This window comes from Emys orbicularis, chromosome 1 (assembly GCF_028017835.1).
Source record: "Emys orbicularis isolate rEmyOrb1 chromosome 1, rEmyOrb1.hap1, whole genome shotgun sequence".
Lineage (NCBI taxonomy): Eukaryota > Metazoa > Chordata > Testudines > Emydidae > Emys > Emys orbicularis.
This window is the reverse complement of record NC_088683.1, coordinates 107,613,017-107,632,562: the sequence shown is the minus strand read 5'-3', so window position 1 is coordinate 107,632,562 and position 19,546 is coordinate 107,613,017. Positions and strand designations below refer to the sequence as shown.

The 19,546-nt window shown below is 43.3% G+C and overlaps 1 protein-coding gene across 2 annotated transcripts in view; it reads left to right on the top strand.

Moving 5' to 3' along the window:
- The window catches only part of TRIM24 (tripartite motif containing 24), a 138,681-nt gene extending 122,947 nt beyond the window's left edge, over positions 1-15,734 (top strand). For both annotated transcript variants that reach the window (XM_065399855.1, XM_065399863.1), the window contains exons 16-19: positions 3,237-3,369; positions 5,168-5,242; positions 7,106-7,255; positions 14,987-15,734. In XM_065399855.1, the coding sequence (XP_065255927.1) occupies positions 3,237-3,369; positions 5,168-5,242; positions 7,106-7,255; positions 14,987-15,196 (568 nt within the window). In that variant the 3' untranslated portion in view covers positions 15,197-15,734. The remainder of the gene's footprint in view (positions 1-3,236; positions 3,370-5,167; positions 5,243-7,105; positions 7,256-14,986) is intronic.
- The last annotated feature ends 3,812 nt before the right edge of the window (positions 15,735-19,546 follow it).

The window sequence follows — 19,546 nt, the reverse complement described above, 5'->3', positions numbered from 1 at the left end:
ATCCAGGATTTAACTAAATTTGAGTTGTGTAACCTGAACTATTATTGCTGCTGCAAAAGCTATTATAAAATGCTGCAGTTTCTTGGAAAGATCGCTTATATCTGGGCCATCTAATATCATCTGTAGCCACAAAATTGGGCCATAGAATCACCATTCTAAACAGAATCCTTTAAGGACAACAGAAACCGTTTTTTAAAATTCTTTTAAAGAAAAAGCTCTACTGATACAGTATTAAACAGGGGCCATGTCAGCCATAGGGCACAGTGCTTGCTGTCTGCTGATAATATTTTAAAAACTACCTTAGTCAGCACTGAGAAGAAGGAAGACTAATCTTTATAGGCCTTGATTGGTTTGTTGGAAGGCAACTATGCAATTTGCTCAGCCCAGTTGGAACCATCAGAAGGTTAAAAATCCATTTTTCTATTACGTATAAATGTTGTTTGAAAATAGATACTTATCCTTAGTATTTCTAAAGCTTACTACCGTGTCAGCTACTTTTCCAAAGTAAAAATGACATTTTGTGACACTCTGGTATAGGAGCACTGGATAAAAGACTTAAGCTAGCGTTGAACAAGGATACAGCTATGTTTACCATAAGATGGTCAGTGTTCAATGATTTGATATAAATGTTAAATACTGGTTTAGTTTACAGTTTCTTACACTGTTCAGCTCTGCTTACATGCTTTGAGGAGAACAATTGCTAGTAGCACATCAGGCTTTGAAATACCAATTATATTCAAGTACTGTTCTTAGTCTATGCACATCGACTATGTGCCTTTTGAATCTCCAAACCATGGGGCTGTCTTCCTTTAAATACAGCGCTGTTATTTTGCTTACCATAAAAGCTTTCTACAATTTTGTTTCCTCTGTACATAAGCAAAGACTGTATGAATATGATGGATAGCAAACTGTTTTTTATTAGTTAAATGTGTAAAGGAAAATATCACTGTTTTCATGTCACATTGTACAGTTATTGGGTTTTCTAAACATTCCAGAAATACCTTTCTAAAGTTTCAACTTTTCTTTGGCTGTGGCTTTTGCTGAGCTTATTCAGTGGGGCAAAGAGCAAAAAAATAAGTTTCTAAGTGGGGCTCAAATCTGTAAAGTCCATAGTAATACTAGTGGCCAGTATTCTTAATTCTGAGTAGCACCATCACAGATACTGAGATTTCACACTTTAACTCCATCTCTTAACCTGCCCCTCAGCCCCATCCCACCTGTCAATCTTCCCTCAGTCCCCCTTTCGCCCCTTTTGCTCTTTACTGTCTTCTGGCCCATTCCCTTCAAAATAGTTGCCCTGGACTCCATCTGCCTCTTCTACTTGCAGCCCTTCACCCTGAACATGCTGTTACAGCCATTGCCTTGAATTGCTCTCCTTGTACTCCATCTTGAATCCCTTTCCACCTGACATCTGTTCTCTTCACTCCACCAAAACTGCTGTCATACCAAGTCCCTAACGTACTCTTTTCATGGCTAAATATGTGTGAAAAGCTGCTAGGATTCAGAGAATTGTGAGTTACTGTGTTACCCATCTTAGCCTCACCAAGTGAGTTTTGCTGCTGGTAAGCTGTGTGACAGCTCCCTGACACACAAGCTTCTCTTCCTTGCCAGCAAACTCTTCAGGACTCTGCTGTCTAAACCTTGCCTTGTGGGTAAGAGAGTGAACCCCAACTTGCCCAGAAATGTCTCCCTACAGCAGTGGTTCTCAACTTGCAGCCCAGTCAACACACAGCTGTGGCTCATGTGACATCCTCAGGGCCATACGAGTAGTATTGGATGCGGCCCACATAATATATTGTGGGTCATGTATACGGCCCACAATCGTAAATATGTTGAGAGCCACTGCCCTACATTGTCGCCCTCTCACTGAATTCTTAGAGAAGTTATTAAGTTTGTTGCTCCTTTAAAGAGACAGTATACTGCAGGCAGGTAGCTTAACTGGGGTTAACGCACCCTTCCCTTCAAACAGAGCGCTAAATTGGCTTATAGTAAAATTTAATATAGTGTATTTAACAAAAGACCATAGGATTAAGTGATACCCAGTGTAAGAAATAAAGATAGAAAGGGTTACAAGCAAATAAAGTTAAACACATGCTTTTTAGGCTAAAACCTTATTTAACAAATTAGACTGTCTTGTTCACAAAGTCTCTTTTCCAGCGTGGCTAACCAGACGCTCTGGCCAGGACCCTTCACAGATCTCAAAGTGCTTGGTTCAGGATAGCCTAGGAGAAACTAGAAAACTTTTTAATTATCCTAATAGAATGTGTGTCTGTCTTATGGAGGACTTGTAGTTCTGCTGTAGGCTTTAACAGGTTTCACTGTCAAAAGTAATTTTAACTTGCTCCTGAAACTAACCCCAATGCCAGAGGTCATGTTTATATTATTAGATCAGATATGTGGTACAACACATGCATGTTAATACTGTACTTTTCATAATCAATCGTAGCTGAATTCTGTCTTTATTCATTCTTGTAAGCAAGTCAATACAATTCAGCTGTATTGTGGTTATTCGTGAAGATTCAGGTGTCTCTGTAAAGAATTTTACTAAACCACATGCATTAGGTTTGCTCAAGGATTTGAGGGCATCACTAATGATAAGGGGGAGAAGGGCAGTTAGCAAAAGTAGTTTGTGAACCATTATTCTCCTGCAATTTAGAGTTTCCCCCCAAGAATAACTGAGATTTTTAAAAAAAAAAGCTGAGACGTTATTTTGTTAAGAATAGAAAAACTAGCCTACAGGCTAACTTCTAATGAGAAAATATACTTCCCACAGGTCCCAACCTCTCCGTTGCTCTATTTTCATGGTATTTCTGAATTTGTTTTGCACTCTGCCTATACTGTTCCATTTTTCATCCCTAAATTTTAATTGTTTTTTTCATTTCCTCTTATACTTTTTTCTTCAGATTGCCTCCTAACCAGCAACTGCACCTACTATTAAAATTTGAATTTAATTTGTAAACCCATAGGAATGGTTTCAAAACTAGTGGAAATAGATGCTATTTTTGATGTAAAACTATTCCAAAAAATTAAATTCAGGAATGAGTGAGTTTTTCTTCCAAAGAGATGTCCCTTTACCATCCTTATCCCTCCTTTTGGTGGTTGCAAAAAAATTGACACAGGGCAAAAAGAAAATAGAAATGAACAACTTGTCCAAAAGTATTTGGAAACCCTCTATTCAAGACCATGTAACTTGATCAGGTGCCCAGAGTAATACATCTGTTTTCCCCCTTGTTTAGAGGAGAGTGGATTTGCACATTCTGTCGGGACTTGTCCAAGCCGGAAGTAGAATATGATTGTGATAATCCCAATGAGAGCGCTGAAAAAAGAAAACTAGAAGGTTATATGGGATTGGCACCAATAGATCGGCGGGTGAGGATACATTGTTCATTCAACCAGTCTGCTTGTCCGGTTGTTTAATAAATGCTGCTTTTTATATTTTTGGTGGTAGTAATAAGAGTTCACTGGAGGATTTCTAAATAAGCTCTGAGAACTTGCCCAAGACTGGAAGCCAAGAATCACCAAGTGCTCTTTGGTTGTCTTGAGTAAGATGTTAAATATCTTTGCCTCTGTTTCCCCCACCTGGAACATGCCTATTCTAAAGGCTGTTTTTCATTCGTAGAGCACTATGAAGTCTTAAATATTATTTTTTCTGGTGGGCCGCTGCATATCCCCAATATTGAGAGATGCCCTGGTGTCGCAGTTGGACTAGTAGAAGCCTCTGGAGCAGGGCCTGTGTGTTGTGTTCTCCCTTTGCGGCTCTGAATATTAGGGTACATCTTCACTACCTGCCGGATCGGCGGGTAGTGATCGATGTATCGCGTCTCGTCTAGACGCAATTAATCGATTCCCGAATGCGCTCCCCGTCGACTCCGGAACTCCACCAGGGCGAGAGGCGGAAGCGGAGTCGACGGGGGAGCGGCGGCCGTCGATCCCGCACCGCGAGGACACGAAGTAAGTCAATCTAAGATACGTTGACTTCAGCTACGCTATTCTCGTAGATGAAGTTGCATATCTTAGATCGATCCCTCCCCCCCCCCCCCCCCCCAGTGTAGACCAGGGCTTAGAGGTGAAGCTCTAAAAGGGGGTGGGGTACGTCAGCCACCTCTGTTTCTTCCAACTGTGGCAGTGTGCAGAACAGAAACCTGGGCTCAATCTCTTTGACCTAATGTTTGGAAAAATTGTTTCCCAGAGCCTCTTGGTTTTTGTATTTTACCCAGTATTAGTAGATTAGTTTAGTAATTTTTATTTAATTTTGGGCCCTTTTTGCACTCTAGCTTAGTCTATAGGTATAAAGTGGAGGCTCCTACCATAAAGAGAACTAGGTCTGAGGTGTGCTTCTTACCCTGCGGTCTTTGCAGCACCAGACACTCTCACTTTATATAGGCTCCAGAGCCTGGGCTTTAGTCCAAGTGGGAATGTCTACACTGCTACTTCTAGCTCCACAGCACAAGCCTGAGTCAGTTGACCTGGGCTCTAAGGCTCGGTGTTGTGTGTGTGTGGGGGGGGGGGGGGTTTTGGTTTTTTTTGTTCATCATAGACACCCTCTTTTGAGCAAGCCTCATTCAAAATTATCCCCTTAAGCAAAGCAAAAAGCTTTTGAACTGAAGTCTAGATCACAAACTCTCTACTCTGCCATGCTTAACAGGTGGCTTGACACTGAAAAAGACAGTAAAAATGTTATCTTAATATAGATGCAGTGTGTTAATGGTTCTGCGAGCTTCAGTGACCAGATGTTTTGCTGTTGACTTCTGCATAACACAGCTGAGAAAGTGTGAGCTAAATTGGTTTTGTCTCCTTATGGTTCATCAACAGAATTGTTGACTAAAATCCAGTTAGTAACACCTGTGTATACACTGAAAGTAGATTGTTACTGAGGTCATAATTTGGCCCGAGCCTGATTGCGGGGGAGAGGGGAGCTCTAGGCAGAACTGCGGCCAGGGGGGCACTCTCTTGGGTGGCACTATGTGGAAAAAACAGAATTAGGCTTCTTGGTAATGATGATTAACTTGCTTTCTCTGAATGTCTGATATTTTCAAATGTGCTTGATGTTTTTTGGGGCTGGGGAAGTAGTAAACGTCTGCCTGAATTTTTTAGCATAATAAACTATTAAAGGTAAAATCGCAGCCATTCTCTAATACACAGGCATTCTGTCTTTCCCTATATACAGAAATGTGAAAGGCTACTGCTGTACCTCTACTGCCATGAAATGAGCCTGGCTTTTCAAGATCCAGTTCCTCCTACAGTATGTACATTGTCATTTTTGCCTTATAAAAGAGTCCGAGCACTTGGCACCAGCACTTCTGTGGGCGTTACTGTTCCCAGTAACAAATCCATCATCAGAAGAGTAATCTACTCCAGATATTTAATGTAACAAATATCTAAATGTAGGATAGAGGTAAAAGGTTGATACTAGATGCATGGAATTTCCATGCTCATTGAATCCGAGCAGAGATTAAGGTGAGACTTATATTTCCCAATTGCTGTAAATTAACAAACTTTACTGTAAAGTGTACACTACATCTTAAAATCGTGTGTCTTATGCATGAAACATGACTTAACCCTTAACTTCTGGTTTTCCCACTTCATCTTGAGTGTTGCTGCATTCTTTTGAAATGAATAGTAGTTGGCATATCATTGAATTGCACAAAGAATGGTGCTATTTACATTTAACAGCAATGAAGCATTTAGGGCTTGTCTACACTGGCAATTAACAGCACTGCAACTTTCTCGCTCAGGGGTGTGAAAAAACACCCCCTGAGCACAGCAAGTTGTCACCCCCTGAGCAGGTTGTCAGATATGGGAGTTCAAAACCACAACATGAGTTTCAGAAAAGCTATCTTAAACTTGTAAATACCCTGTAGAGTTGGACTCCATATATGAAGACAGTTGTCCCCAAACTGTGGGGTGCACCCTGTTGAGGGGCACAGAGGAACATTCGGGGGTGTGCATTGGCGGGGCCTAAGCCAGCCCCCACGGGGGATGGGGTGGGGAAGGAGCACCGCCACCCAGCCCCACTCTCCCCCATCTCCACTCCTCCCTGAGCCCAGCTCCCCCTGCTCCACCAACAGCCCAGCTCCGCCCTCATTCCCTCTCCATCTCCAGGCCAGCTCCACATCTAGCCCCAGCTCCTCCCCCAGCCCCAGTTCTGCCCCCAGCTCTGCCTTCAGTCCAAGCTACTCTGCTGAGCTAACTGTGCAGTAATGGAGGGGGGCGCAGACAGATTCCATTACTGGTAAGGGTGGGGGGAGAACAGGAGAAGTTTGGGCACCACTGTATTATGACAACAGCCTGGCTTCACAGGTGAAAGGATTGAAGTAATAGTTTAAATCATTTATTGGTACTAGCATTTAAATATATAGCTGTTTATACCTCAAATGCATCTTTAACTAGTCTTGCCATTTTCATTTAATGTAGTGTGGAGAACACTTAGGGCATGTCTATACTACAAAATTAAATCGACTTAAGTTCGCTTGACCTACAGCCACCATGGTAATTACATCCGTTCTTTGTGTCCACACTATGCTCCTTCCGTCGGCGGTGCATGTCCTCACCAGAGGCACTTGCACCAACTCTAGTGGGGCATTGTGGGGTGCCAACGGGCTGTGAAAGGCAGCAACAGGCAATGTAAGCAAGCACAGACACTGCGTCGACCTAACTACAACGACCGTAGCACTACAGTTCTGAGGTGGAGTTATTAGGTCAGCATAGCGGGCAAGTTAAATCAGCGGGAGGAAAATTGTAGTATAGACACTTACACAGCTAGGTCGACGTAAGCTGTCTTATGTCGACGTAAGCTGTCTTATGTCGACCTAACCTCTGTAGTGCAGACCAGGCCTTAGTGGTGTAGAAATAAATCCAAATACATCCTTTATCGTATCATAAAGGTAAGCAGAGTTGTCTCTCACTACTCACAGGGAGCCTGTCTCAAGTAAGAAGGCATTATGTTTACATCTTAGAACTATACTTTAAGAGTTAAATTGAATAGTATTTTGCCTGGAGATTATGATTAAAAGTGTGTGTGTGTGTGTGTGTGTGTGTGTGTGTGTGTGTGTGTGTGTGTGTGTGTGTGTGTTTTCGATCTGATTGGTGATTTTTTTTCTTTTAGGTGCCTGAATACTACAAAATAATAAAGAAGCCTATGGACTTGTCAACAATCAAAAAAAGACTGCAAGTGAACCATCCACTGTATATGAAACCAGAAGATTTTGTGGCTGATTTCAGACTGATTTTCCAAAATTGTGCTGAGTTTAATGAGGTCAGAAAAGTAAAACCATATAGTTTTACAAGCTTACGTATTTCCAAGAAAGCAGAATTTGTGGCAGGTGGTAGAATTTCTTGATGCAAATGATATAACAACTTTGTGAATTAATCTTGCTTTGGTTATGAGACCTATTCAATGAAGTTATAGATTTCACTTGAAATTACTTTTGTATTAGATTAGTATGTAGTAGAGACAGTTCCATAGAAGGAAGATGGGAAAGAAAGCAGTAGCAAACAGTTTGGTTTAATTGTTATTATATGAGGATTAAATATGCTTTAATTCTTCTTTGAGTAGATGCTGATGTGTATTCTAATTAGGTGTGTGCATGCCCCACGCTCCAGAGCCTTTTGCCTAGCAGTACCCGTAAAGGAGTGGCATTCATGCCTGTAGCTCCTCCCCTGGATACATGAGGTGGCAGCGCCCCAAACCCACTTGGTTCCTTCATACTGCCCATTTGCTGGAGTTGGAGCTCTATGCAGTTATTGCTTCACAACCTCACAAGTTTGTATCTTAGCCTAGTTTGTTGTATATACCTATCCTCCCTTCTTTGTCTCAAAATGGCTTGCCTGCTGCTCTGGTTCTTCAAGACACCTACTTCCACATGGCCATTCTACCGAGTCACAGGAAGTATCTTTGCTTCATGGTAAGAGACTGCCACTTTCAATACATGATTCTCCCATTCGGCCTCTCTTCTGCCCCCTGAATCTTCACCAAATGCATGGTGGTAGTCATGGCATATCTGAGGAGGAAGGAAATCCATATCTTCCCTTACCTCGATGACTGGTTACTGCAGGCTCCAGAGAGGAGGTTCTTGCCCACGTTGATACCACGCTACACTTCCTTGACTGTTTGGGACTCATTCTAAACATCATAAAGTCAACTTTGGCCCCCACTCAGCAAATAGAGATCACTGGGGCCCTGTTAGATTCCACGAAGTCGAGGGCGTTCCTGCCGAGCAACCACTTCCAGATGATTCTACAGCTGTGCCTCAGTTTGCAATCACAGCTGTCCACAACAGTCCACGTGTGCCTGAGCCTATTGGGCCACATGGGAAGAGAGAGCTGGACCCTCCCCCCCAACAGCACCTAGGTGGTCCATCTTGCCCAGTTACGCCTTTGTCCTCTTCAGATGGGGCTCAGGACGATTTACAGCCCTGCTCTGTATTTGCTAAACAGGTTGGTTCACCTTCTTTCATCAGTCCTGCAGTCCTTGCACTGGTGGGAGTCCCCATGCAGTGTGTGCCTGCGGGTCCCCTTCACTCGGCCCTCTCCCACCAAATCAGTGGTTACCATCACATCCCTTCTGGTTTGGGGAGCACATCTGCACTCACTGGAGGTGCATGGTCTGTGGTTGGAACAGGAGACCTTGCTTCCTATCAACGTGTTGGAGCTTCGGGCCATCCACAACACTTTGTGCCTTCTGGGACCGAATCAGGCATTCAGTGGTTCACATACTCACAGATAATATTACCGTGATGTGCTATGTGAACAAACAAGGGGGAGCCCACAACAGAGCACTCTGCCTGGAGGCAATCAACCTGTTGCAGTTCTGTATCAGATGATACCACCCCAGTAGCTATCCACTTACCAGGGGTTTAGAACCATCTCATGGATCATCTCAGCTGGGTTTTCTCCCTGAGCCATGAGTGGTCCCTGAAGACTGAAATCTTTAGGATGGTGTTCGCAACATGGGGCGTCCCCATGATCGACCTCTGTGACAAAGGAAAACAAGAAATGTTGCCTATTTTGCTCTCTGGAGGGGCTCAGCCCGGGCTCCCTCTCCGATGCTTTCCACTGCAGCTGGAAGTCAACTCCGCTGTACACCATCCTTCCCTAGGTCGTGGCCAAACTCAAGGCAGATTGAGCCAGACTTGTCCTCATTGCCCCAGAGTAGCTGAGGTAGCACTGGTTCTCTGATCTCCTCGCTCACACAGGACCATGGCCGCATCCAGCGACCAACTCCCTGCACCTCAAGGTGTGGATCCTGCATGGCTGAACGAGGAGGAAGTGTTTTGCTCGGAGGCTGTCCAATAGGTCCTACTTAACAGTAGGAAGCCTTCCACTAGAACAGCCTACTTGTCAAAGAGGAAGAGGCTTTCTGTGTGGTCCTTGGCTCGTGTGACCCACTGGGCAGAGGCTTCCATCCAGGACATCGTGGAGTACCTTTTGCATCTTCAGGAATTGGACCTAGCTCTCAGTTGTCTGAGAATGTACTTGGCAGCAATATCCGCATTTCATCTTGCCTGTCCATTATTTTCTCCAATGCCATGGTGATGAGATTTCTGAAAGGAATACTCCACCTGCCCCTTGTGGGACCTGAACATGGTCTTAGTGGGTCTAATGGGGCCTCCATGTAAGCCTCTTGCTTCCTGCCTCGTGTCCCAGAAAACTGCATTCTTGATAGCCATTACCTGTGCCAGGAAGTGAGAGAGTTGCAGGCCCTGATGGCTGGTCCTCCTTACACACAGTTTTCCAGGAACAAGATTATGCTTTGGCCACATCTGAAGTTTTGTATCCAAGTTGGTATCAGTTTCACTTGAACCAGGCAGTGTATTTGCCTGTATTTTCCCCCAAGCTGCATTCCTCCCCAGAAGAGCAATGCCTCCATACACTAGATGTTAGACGCTGTCTAGCCTTCTGTCTGAACAAGACGGAACAGTTTTGTGCTTCGCCTTGCCCTGTTCATATCATATGCAGACCATATGAAGGGTCAAGCGGTCTCTGTGCAGACCATCTCTAGATCGATAATATCTTGCTTCAATACTGCATACGAGATAGCATCAGTTACACACCCTCAGTAGATATGGGCACATTTGACGAGAGCACAGGCAACTTTGGTGGCGTTCTTCAATGACATTTCAATATTGGACATTTGTAGGGTGGTCACAGGGTTGTCTGTGCATACTTTTGACAGATCATTATGCTATCACTGCTTCTTCCAGAGCAGACACTAATGTCAGAAGAGTAGTCCTGCAATCCTTGCTCAGGTGGACGCTAAGCCCCCCCCCCCCCCCCAGATGGGGTTCGCTAGTCATCTACTTGGAATACATGTCTGCATCTACTCAAAGAAGACTAAACGATTACTTGCTGTAACTGTGGTGGTTCTAGATATGATGCAGACGTGTATACCACAATCCACCCACCGTCCCCTCTGCATCAGTCTTCCCCCGAACATTCGATGCAAAGGAACTGAGGGGGGTCTGGTCTTTGTCGCTTCATATAGCCAAGGGAGGGGCTACACGCACAAAGCATGAGCGCCACTCCTCTACGAGTGCTGCTAGGCAAAAGTCTCTGGCTCCAGAATGTGCACAAACCTACTTGGAATACACATCTGCGTCACATCTCAAAGTGCAGTTACAGTCAGTAACCATTTCTTCTATGGAAATGGATAGGAGCAGATTTAATATGGCTTCTGTCTGTTTGGTGAAAGGCACAATCCACACCAGTTACTTAAGCTTAATTAGTTGAAAACTTTAAGAAAATTTTAGGACACTGTATTACTACCTTAACTAAGTATAGAGCATAAATAAAGCAGATTAGAGCAGGATACAGCAATGATCAGTTACCCAGTCCTGGGGCACAGGTAGTCTGTTTCTGTTCTCATTAGAGCCATTCTGGTCCAATCTGGTAGGGGTCCTGCATTGCTCCACATGTCCTTTATACCTTGTCTCATAACGTCATACAGGCACCAATTATTTAAAATTCCTTATCTGTAAACATTCTATTCTAAACACTTTCATATGCGCACCATCATAACTCTAGTACATCTTTTACTTATCCTTCAAAAACTCTAATTGGTATCTCTTGTCTTTTTAACCATTGCTACCGTACTCCTTACTCAATCTAGCTGTCTTTTCATTGCTTTCATGTGTCTTATTCTTATCTTCATCTTGTGACCTTGGACTTCACTAGTTCTGTCTAGTTAGTATCCATCCTCCCTAGTCCAAGATCACCTGGCTAGTAAATCTCACACCTTGTCTGATTTGCTTTGCCCTGTTATCTACATGAACCAAGAATCCACTGTAGATAAGAGACAAACCAGCTTTCTGATTTTTTACAACCTTGAAAGTTGTTTTAGCAGAGTTTTGAGAGCTGTCATCTTGACACACACAGAAAACAGAAAAAATCCTTTTTACATTTCTTAAAAGAGTATTATGCACACTTATTTAACAGTTATATATTTATAGACTCATAGACTTTAAGGTCAGAAGGGACCATTATGATCATCTGGTCTGACCTCCCGCATGATGCAGGCCAGAAAAGCTGACCCACCCACTCCTGGAATAATTCTCTCCCTTGACTCAGCTGTTGAAGTCCCCAAATCATGATTTAAAGACTTCAAGTCTCAGAGAATCCTCCAGCAAGCGACCCCTGCCCCATGCTGCGGAGGAAGGCGAAAAACCTCCAGGGCCTCTGCCAATCTACCCTGGAGGAAAATTCCTTCCCGACCCCAAATATGGCAATCAGCTGAACCCCGAGCATGCGGGCAAGATTCTGCAGCCAGACCCTCCGGAAAAAAGTTCTCTGTAGTAACTTTTAATATCCCATCATTGACCATTGTTACTAATTACCAGCGATGGCATGTTATTGACCTATTGACTAAAATCACGTTATCCCATCAAACCATCCCCTCCATAAACTTATCAAGCTTAATCTTAAAGCCAGAGAGGTCTTTCGCCCCCACTGTTTCCCTCGGAAGGCTGTTCCAGAACTTCACCCCTCTGATGGTTAGAAACCTTCGTCTAATTTCGAGCCTAAACTTCCCTACGGCCAGTTTATATCCATTTGTTCTCGTGTCCACATTAGTACTGAGCTGAAATAATTCCTCTCCCTCCCTGGTATTTATCCCTCTGATATATTTAAAGAGAGCAATCATATCCCCCCTCAGCCTTCTTTTGGTTAAGGTAAACAAACCGAGCTCCTCGAGTCTCCTTTCATACGACAGGTTTTCCATTCCTCGGATCCTCCTAGTGGAATACCCGTTCCAGTTTGTATTCATCCTTTTTAAACATGGGAGACCAGAACTGCACACAGTACTCCAAATGAGGTCTCACCAGTGCCTTGTATAACGGAACCAGCACCTCCTTATCCCTACTAGAAATACCTCGCCTAATGCATCCCAGGACCGCATTAGCTTTTTTCACGGCCACGTCACATTGCCGACTCATAGTCATCCTGCGATCAACCAGGACTCCGAGGTCCTTCTCCTCTTCCGTTACTTCCAACCGATGCGTCCCCAGCTTATAACTAAAATTCTTGTTAGTCATCCCTAAATGCATCACCTTACACTTCTCACTATTAAATTTCATCCTATTACTATTACTCCAGTTTACATGGTCATCCAAATCTCCCTGCAGGATATCCCGATCCTTCTCCGAATTGGCAATACCTCCCAACTTTGTGTCATCCGCAGACTTTATCAGCCCACTCCTTCGGACCCAAAACCGAACCTTGAGGAACTCCACTGGTAACCTCCCTCCAACCTGACAGTTCACCTTTCAGTATGACCCGCTGCAGTCTCCCCTTTAACCAGTTCTTTATCCATATCTGGATTTTCATATCGATCCCCATCTTTTCCAATTTAACCAATAATTCCTCATGCGGTACCGTATCAAACGCTTTACTGAAATCGAGGTATATTAGATCCACCGCATTTCCTTTATCTAAAAAAACTGTTACTTTCTCAAAGAAGGAGATCAGGTTGGTTTGGCACGATCTGCCTTTCGTAAAACCGTGTTGTAATTTGTCCCAATTGCCATTGACCTCAAGGTCCTTAACTACTTTCTCCTTCAAAATTTTTTCCAAGACCTTGCATATTACAGACGTTAAACTAACAGGCCTGTAGTTACCCGGGTCACTTTTTTTCCCCTTCTTGAAAATAGGAACCACATTAGCTATTCTCCAGTCCAACGGTACCACCCCTGAGTTTACAGATTCATTAAAAATTATCGCTAACGGGCTTGCAATTTCTTGCGCCAGTTCCTTTAATATTCTCGGATGAAGATCATCCGGTCCGCCCGATTTAGTCCCATTAAGCTGTTCGAGTTTGGCTTCTACCTCGGATACGGTAATGTCAACCCCCCTTCCTTTATTCCCATCCGTCACGCTGCCACTATTCCTAAGTCCTTCATTAACCTCATTAAAGACCGATGCAAAATATTCGTTTAGATATTGTGCCATGCCTAGATTATCCTTAATCTCCACTCCATCTACAGTCTTAAGCGGTCCCACTTCTTCTTTCTTTGTTTTCTTCCTATTTATATGGCTATAAAACCTCTTACTATTGGTTTTAATTCCCCTCGCAAGGTCCAACTCTACACGGCTTTTGGCCTTTCTCACTCCATCTCTACATGCTCTGACCTCAATAAGGTAGGTTTCTTTGCTGATCCCTCCCATCTTCCACTCCTTGTACGCTTTCTGTTTTTTCTTAATCACCCGTCTGAGACGCTCGCTCATCCAGCTCGGTCTAAAACTCCTGCCTACGAACCGTTTTCCCTTTCTCGGGATACAGGCCTCCGACAGCTCCTGCAACTTCAATTTGAAATAATCCCAGGCGCCTTCCACCTTTAGATCCATAAATATGTTAGTCCAATCTACTTCCCTAACTAGTCGCCTTAATTTATTAAAGTTAGCCCTTTTGAAATCGTAAACCTTAGTCTCCGATTTAATTTTGTTAATCCTTCCATTTAGTTTAAACCGAATTAGCTCATGATCACTCGAGCTAAGGTTGTCCCCTACAACCATTTCCTCAGTGAGGTCCTCACTACTCACCAAAACCAAATCTAAAATGGCATCCCCCCTCGTCGGTTCTTTATCTCTCTCTCTCTCCACCTGTCTTAGACTCACCGCCTTTTGCCTCCTATCTGCAGAATAATATCCTTCCCACTGCCCTTCCTCCCTTCCCTGACCCCTCAATGAGTAGTGAGCCTTTCATTCCCCACCCACCTTGTCCTGCCCTTCAGTCAACCTCTTAAGTACACTGTGGCTTCTGACTGCTGTACCAAGATCTCCTTGGCCACTGCTGGCTTTCTTAGCCATCTGCTAATTCCTCATTTGAAGTGAGGGGTGGAACTCTGGGGAAGGGACAAATGTCCCATGTAGGGCAGGAAGGAAGGGTAGTTCCAGCAGGAAGGAGGCAAGGCCTGACTAGAACTGGCTTTAGCTATTAGCCTCTGCTTAAACCAGGAAACTGGCCAGGGCTGCTGATGTGAAACACCTTGGGGTTGGTTAGTGTGCTAAGGTATAATCATCTATGTTAGTAACATTTTATATTCCGCTGTGTGTGTGAGAGAGGCGGGAAAAAAATTCCACTGGCCAGAAAAATGGCATAGCAGTCAAAGCATCTGGTACAAAATACTCTGTTGTCTTAGTGGCACAGTTGACCAAACCCTTCCATTTCTGAAGTGGATAAACTTTATATCATGTATGATCTCTTAGGTGGGTCTTTCAGTGGAGATCTTAAACCAATGATCCTGTCCGTCTTGAACATTAGATTTTATGTCAGTTTTGTAAGAGAAGGAATTAGTTGTGGTGTTCTTGGCCAAAATTTCCCCTCTAGCACTGATTTTTGCAGAGTTCTGTGTGCTGGTTGTTTGCCAACCATGTCCCAGAGATGTCTGTGTCTTATTGCTAGTTGATTTTAGCAGTTTGCACTTTGAGATTCTTTGGGTGCTATAAGTGTCATACTATTTTATGATGCACTGATTATTGTAAACTCACCCAACAGCCTGATTCAGAAGTGGCTGATGCTGGCATGAAACTTGAAGCCTACTTTGAAGAACTCCTAAAGACCCTTTATCCGGAGAGAGAATTCCCTATACAACCCTACTGTCGGAGTGAGAGAGAGAATCCAGAATTTAGTGATGACTCTGATGATGATTTTGTACAGCCCCGGAAAAAACGCCTCAAAGGAGAGGAGCGCCAGTTGCTTAAATGAATGAGTCGCATGTACTGGAATGAATTTTTTAAAACTAGACAAATATTTATCAACTGTCAGTTGTCAAGAGGAAAAGTCATGACCACTTTGACCTGTACATTTGTGGATGTTTACTAGACTTTATACTCTTCCCCTAAAACAGAAATCTACCAGGGATCAAGGCATTTGGAGAGACTGTTCTCTGAAGTTCAGTCCTTACATCCTACTTGTGGAACGTCATTAAAACAGCAATCTGGAATAACAGCTGCTCAAATTCATTTAAAGAAAAGAATTTGTACAGAATTAAACTTTAAAATGTTACATGAATTCAATGTGTGACCTTTCTCAGTTTCAAGAAAATGTATTATCACCAGACATTAATTTTACCAAAGGCATGTGGCTGGCCATAATTTGTTTTGTACTGTACTTAACCCCAAGCCATGAAAGCACATGGTGTAATTTTGTTGTCCTAGGAGAATGACTGGTACAATGGAAGTGTAGTTGCCCCCTAAAGAAGTTACTGGTGATTTAAAATGTAAAGGGAGGGCTGTATTAAAATCTACTTAAAAAATCAGGGATTTGTTTGGGGTGTTTTTATAGGTGAAGAAGGTTGTTCCTTTCATCCCAGCAGTTGGATTTCTCTTGGTCAGTATGCATTACTGCAATGAGATGCACTAAAATGTCTCTGAAATATCCTCTAAACAAGATAAGACAGATTCAATGTACGTGTGCTAATGGAAGTTAATGGCATAGTTGCAAGGAAGGAATGATTACTTGTACCTAGAGTTGGTTAGACAATTTATTGAACTTCTGAAAATGTCATCTTTGGAATGCAGTCTTGCATTTCTCATTCCTTTCATAGAGGTGGTTGTGGTGATCGCTCCTGGATGATTGAGTCATCACTATAGCAATACTTCTTCAAGTTGGAAAGCAGGAGACACTGTTGTTCAGCTCTCCTCCTTCTCCATGCCATTTACCTCACTAGCCCTCTTGTTGCACTGTTTGTGAAATATGTCAACCCATGCTCCCTTCTCAAGCAGTTATTTTCGAAGCGCCACCTACCTATCTGTGAGTGCTCCACATGCCAGTTAGAAGCCCTAATTCAGGCTGGTCTTATGTGGAAACTGAACTTCAGAAGCGCAGCTTTATCCAAACTATTCCCATTCGTGGAGCACTATGGTAGCTGTTTACACCAATACTGCAGGTAAGCAAACAGATTTGATGTTCTCTATAGCACAGATAGGTTGCTGCTCCAGTGTACAAGATAGTTGTTACCACAGAAGTTTAGAGGCTGGCCACAAACATTGATGACTACGTGGTGGCAGAGCTCTGGAGTGAGGGGAAGAAACTGACTGAAGGTGGGCATTACAGCAAGGTAAGTAGTATTTGCCTTAGTAGAAGGGTGGCTGGTAGTGTCCCTTTCTCTGTAGGTTACCTGCCATTTTTCATTATAAAATATTAGGAAGTTTGTAGCAGGCCTTTGATACGCAGCAGGGATGAAGTAAGAAGGAAAAAGGGCAGAGGCAGGGTCACCTCCCCTCTGGAATAAGAGCCTTCTGCTGCTGCCACCTGAGGTACTCTAGAGCCCAAGTAGTAGTAGCAGTATGTATTCTATTGCTGGGGGTTCTAAATCCTCCTAATACATGAGGGGGGTTGCTAAAAGTAAACATTAACTATTTTTAAAAATCTAGGAAATTACCTACAGAAAAACTGTCATAAAATGTAGTTTAGGTTTTAGAGTAACAGTTGCCTGTTTTGTTACTTTTATTTTGGTTCTCCAGAGTGGAGTGTAGGGCTGCTGCAATCACAAAGGAGTCTGGTGAGGGCTGCTTTGAGTGAATTATCAATGATTTTAAATTTACAAGTATCAGAGGGGTAGCCGTGTTAGTCTGTAGCCACAAAAACAACAAGGAGTCCGGTGGCACCTTAAAGGCTAACCGATTTATTTGGACATAAGCTTTCGTGGGTAAAAAAACCCACTTCTTCAGATGCATGGAGGTTTCATGACTGTACATCAGTCAACTCATCCTTCGTGCCCTTGTTAATTTCATTGAAAATTGGTATGACCATGGAGGGCAAAGGATGGACTGGGGAAGCGGGGAGGAGATTATTAATGTTCAAGGCCAGAAGAGACCATTGTGTTCATCTAGTCAGACTTCCAGTATAACACAGGTCATAGAACTTCCTTAAATTAATTCATAGTCCAGATCTTTTAGAGAAACAGCCAATATTGATTTTAAAATGGTCAGTGATGGAGAATCTACTATGACCTTTGATAGATTACCCACTGTTAAATGTACACCTTACTTCCAGGCTGCATTTGTCTAGCTTCAATGTCCACCTATTAGAGTATGTTATACCTTTCTCTGCTGGGCTGTTCAGCCCATTACTATATTTGTTCCCCATTCAGAGACTGTAATCAAGTCATATCTATTTTACTTACAGTGAGTGAGTTCCTTAAGTCTGTTTTCTAACCCTTTAATCATTTGCTTGACTCTTTAAACCCTCTCCAATTATCAACATCCTTCTTGAATTGTAGACACCAGAATTGGACATGTATTCCAGCAATGGTTGCACCGGTGCTAAATATAGAGGTAAAATAGCCTCTCTATTCCCCTGTTTATGTAGCCAGCATCACATTAGCTCTTTTGGCTACAGTGTTGCACTGAGAGTTCATGGATACTCAGCTGATTATTCATCACCAACCCCAGATCATTTTCAGAGTCCGTTTCCTAGGATTAAGTTCCCCATCATGTAAGTATGTTCTTTGGTCCTAGATGTATACACTTATATGCAGCTGTATTGAAACAATTAGTTTTTGTGGCTAGGCCCCTGCCCTGTGGTTGCCATTTGGTCAAGTGGCTGCAAAACACAACTTGCCTCAGGAGAGAGGCTATGCTAGAAGGCAAAGACAGCACTCTACAGGCACAAAATAGAGAAGCTGGGCTATGGGTATTAGTCTCCTTTCCTCAGGGCATTCTGAGAATTGCAGCTGTAGGGAACCCCCCAGCTCCCAGTCCCTTCCCCTGGCAGTGTCTTCCAGTTGCAAGCTGTGCTCTGTCAGGTCCAGCAGCCTCTGTGGAGGAAAAGGAAAATCTGTGCAAAAAAAAAAAAATAATTTCTGCCCAAATTCTGCATGTGCAGTAGCACTACTAAGGCAAGGAGTACTTCCCTCATATCATGATACATCAGCTCAAGATTGTATTTCCATAGTGGGGCCAGTATCCGCTGGCAATGTAATAGTAGCTTCCTCATCTCTAATTGTCAGTCTCCTCTCCACACTTTGAGATGGACTATGGGATGGGGAGGGGGGAAAGAGGTGAAGTAACTCTCCCAAGGAGTCAGCAGCTCTGTGCCCGAGGCAGGATTAGAAATCAGGACTCCTGCCTGAGCCCAGTGTTCCATTAACTGAACCCTAGCCTATCCCTTTGATAAACACTGCATTTACATAGGAAAAAGAATACTCCCATACACACTAACGATTAAAATAATTCTAAAGCATTGCTGTTACGCTGAATGTGTCCATTAGCCTCAGTCTACCACAGACTGTGGCAGCCCAATGGAACCTTTAGTTTTTCACAGTAATGAAATGCAGGTGTTTTGAAAAGATGAATGACTTTGGAATTTTTAAAAACCACTATAGTTTTCAGAGATCCAGCATACAAACCCATACAGTTATGCAGATTCTGGGGGCCTGATCTGAAAAGCTGCCCTCTTCACCCAGTTTCTGTATAGAACCCTATTTTGTATTTGCTGTTTTAAGTGGTTTCTGTACAAATTTCCAGTCTTACATCTTCCACTAATGGATATTTCTGTATTTTTTTAAAAAAAGTGGGGAGACCTAGCTTTGTGCTAGTATCCCTGCTTGCTGATAGAGAAGCTGGCAGCTTCTCTCTCTCCTAATGGAAAAATTGCAGCCAACTCTAGTCCTGAGAACAGTGTACGGGCCAGAGCAATCACCTGAAAGCCTCATTCTGAGGGCAAGGTGCGGTAGGTGAAACGTGCCTTTGTGTGTCAGTCTCAGTGATGGGGGTATTTGTTCCTCTAGGAAGGGCTGTTGTATTTGATTAGTATGTACATACTGTAAGCCACATTGCCATGGCAAAAACCATGGTCCACTCCTGAAGGAAAAACACCCTCACCATTAGTCCAGCTGTAACGCAGGTATGACACCACCATCCCAATTTGTCCAACACCAGTTAATCCAAGAGGGGACTAGGACCATGTATTTTAGTGGCCATCTTGTGGCATAGGACTAATACCGAGTAAAGAGGCTTTATCTTGCTTCAGGGGTTAAGGAGAAATCTATTTATTGAATCACAGGAAAGACCATGCACCCAGCAGTTTTCCCAAATGCATCCTGTAGAAAGC